The sequence below is a fragment of the Aplysia californica genome, unplaced genomic scaffold (genome assembly GCF_000002075.1).
Source record: "Aplysia californica isolate F4 #8 unplaced genomic scaffold, AplCal3.0 scaffold00221, whole genome shotgun sequence".
NCBI lineage: Eukaryota > Metazoa > Mollusca > Gastropoda > Aplysiida > Aplysiidae > Aplysia > Aplysia californica.
In genome coordinates this window covers 156,897-159,580 of record NW_004797491.1, presented here as the reverse complement: position 1 = coordinate 159,580, position 2,684 = coordinate 156,897, and the positions used below count along the sequence as shown (strand labels likewise).

The 2,684-nt window shown below is 41.6% G+C and overlaps 1 protein-coding gene across 1 annotated transcript in view; it reads left to right on the top strand.

Moving 5' to 3' along the window:
• Nucleotides 1-1,329: 1,329 nt before the first annotated feature.
• The window catches only part of LOC101863819 (squamous cell carcinoma antigen recognized by T-cells 3), a gene marked incomplete at its 5' end in the record, with an annotated part of 52,196 nt that continues 50,841 nt past the window's right edge, over nucleotides 1,330-2,684 (top strand). The window contains 1 exon segment of the mRNA XM_005099651.2: nucleotides 1,330-1,587. Within this exon segment, the coding sequence (XP_005099708.1) occupies nucleotides 1,405-1,587 (183 nt within the window).

Here is a 2,684-nt window from a genome sequence, read left to right as displayed (position 1 = left end):
GGATTCGAGGAGGTTGGACTGCCTCACCCGCTACCTAAGAGAGACGGTGGCCCTGGCGAAAAGCACGCTCTTCGGGGCTCCAGACATTTCGAACGGATAGGCTACCACACACATACAACAACAACAGCAGCAACAACAAATACCCAATTCTATCCAATCTTGGCGTTTTCCTTCTGTTCAAGTTCTCTAATAAGTTCCCTAAGTTATTCTTTGTGTATCTCTTGCCGCGTTTGCCTTCTGCTCCTGTTGTGAGAGAAAAATGTCTTTAAGCTTTTACATTGACCCAAGGATTCTTGAAACTGCGTAATTTAATTTGTTTCCCCCTAAATTATATATATTTTTTTATCGTTAATGACCACAGCCACCCGTCCTTCATAAATGGTGTAGTACGTATCAGCTGTTTTCGATATCCATTCATTACATTGTCAACCGTTGTGGTACATTTGTCATCAAATGTAATTTTGAATATCCTGAATATTCAAACTTATAAACTAGTTGAACCTCACAACTCCGCAACCGGCGTCTGTGATAGGCACTTTACTGTCTCACACGAGAAAAACAAGTTCGATTCCCGAGTGGGGCCCGGAGACTTTAATCTGGTAAGGCCTTGTATCCTCGTCTTTCTGTTGGGATGTTGCATCCCTCTTCTAAATTATCTCTTAATTGTGTTGATGGTGGCGTAAAAACGGCCACATCTTATTAAAATGTAAAGATTATATATGATTATAACTGTAGCTTATGTTCACGTTCATCTGACGGCCCTTAAAAAAAGGTAAAAATGAATTCAATCCTCTCAGGTCTCTGCATACAGGTCTACAAGTTGGGGGGCCAAAAGATAACTTACAGAGTACTTTCCGAGACACACCAAGAAGCAACTGAAGGTCTTTTTGTACATATAAATAGATAATTATTATGTGTAGGCTATGTTTAGAACTGAATCGTCATTATTTTGAATTCTCCGTTTACCTTGATACTTTGGACTGACTTCTTTTTAGGACTGTTTCTCTTTACCACATTAAAGAAACCAGGTGGCATAAAGCAGCCTTTCCCAACCTTTTCTTTTAATTTCTTCTATTTAAAAAAATGCTGTATTATACTCCCTCCATTCATGCAGCAGAATTCCATCTGGCCCCTGTTCAGAGTTCAAATTTCGAATAATTAATGACACCCGCATTTATTTTCTTGTACGGATTGGCGCCGTAAAGGGAGGTAATGCTCATATTCCCCCAGCCCACTCTGTGTGAACGTTTGGAAAGCGGCATAAAACAAAACGAAAACAAACATATCAAACTGACACTCAGATCTAGATTCTAGATCTAGATTCTAGATAAATCTAGGAATTCAGTGAGAAGTTCATGTGCAGTGTTTAACGAGAGGAGAGAAATAGTTTCGTTTTATTTGTCCATGGCATCTCTTTCTCAGATGGATGAAAACATTCCTGTTGGCGACGAGGAAGAGAAGATGGAAATTATGGAAGCTTCCAAGACGACCAAGAACGGCGATTCTGACGACTCTGACTCTGACAGCGGAGATGAGGACCAAAAGAACGAGGAGAAGGAGTCTTCAATAAATGCATTGAACAAAGAGGTAGATCTAGACTAGATCTAGACTCTAGTATCCAAATCTAGATAAAATTAAAAGGGAGTGTATACAGACCCGGTAACCGGGAACAAAGTCACCAAGTATACAGACCCGGTAAGGGAACTCTTTTGTGATTTCGGAGAGTTTCCAGCGCCCTCTTGGCTCAGGGTAGACCTAGGTTCTTCTAGATCTATGATCTAGATCTAGATCTAGGCAGTCAAACTTAAATCTTTGTTCTAGTTTCGCGGCTAGCGTAGATTTATAGACACCTGCCCTTGGCGCGACCGTGCCCTGAGCGCGACCAGTTCCCCATTTTTCCTTCTGTGCAGCTCGTGTGCAATCTGTTTTATTAGAGTTACATGCCTTGTCTAGTTCCACTTTTGGTCAATCCTTTTCCAAGAACGTCAGTCGTCTGCTAGTGCAGCAGTCGAGTTTGAAGTGAAAGGCTAATCAGAAAAATTCTTAGAGAAGTTTTCTTTAGTTACTTAACTAGAGTAGCTGGCCCAACCCGCAACCACTTGTCTCTGTACCCTCTGTTATCAATAAGATAATTGTTTTCATCATGATTTGATAAAGAAATGATTTTACTAACCCTTAAATGGTGTACTAATAACTTTCTTGCACCTGTCATATCTGTGCGCACATGGTCGCACCTTGTTCCGTTTGCGGTCGCGCTGAGGGCATGCGGTCGCGCCAAGGGCAGAGCATTAACATGTTAAAATGCGAAATCTGAGAATGACGTTTTGGAATGATTGACGATATCACAGTATAAACCGGAAGTTGACACACTGAAGCGGCCCTGAACATGGATTGCATGACCTATTTTGCTGACAGAGACCGCTGAGAAGCAAAATACGACAAGTGGTCGCGGGTTGGGCCAGGTACTCTAAATGAAGATTGCGGATGTCTTTTCGATGAACGATCGTTTTTCCTCCGTTTTGGAGTTGGAGGAATCACAATTTGAAGAAAACAACAAGTTACAATCAAGATGTCATAATTTCAATCGAGCAGCCCCCCTCTCTCTTTCTCTCTCCTCTGTGTATCGCTCGCCTTCTCTTTTTCTTTGTTTGTCTCTGTCATTCTTTGTCCCCACCTATTTCCCA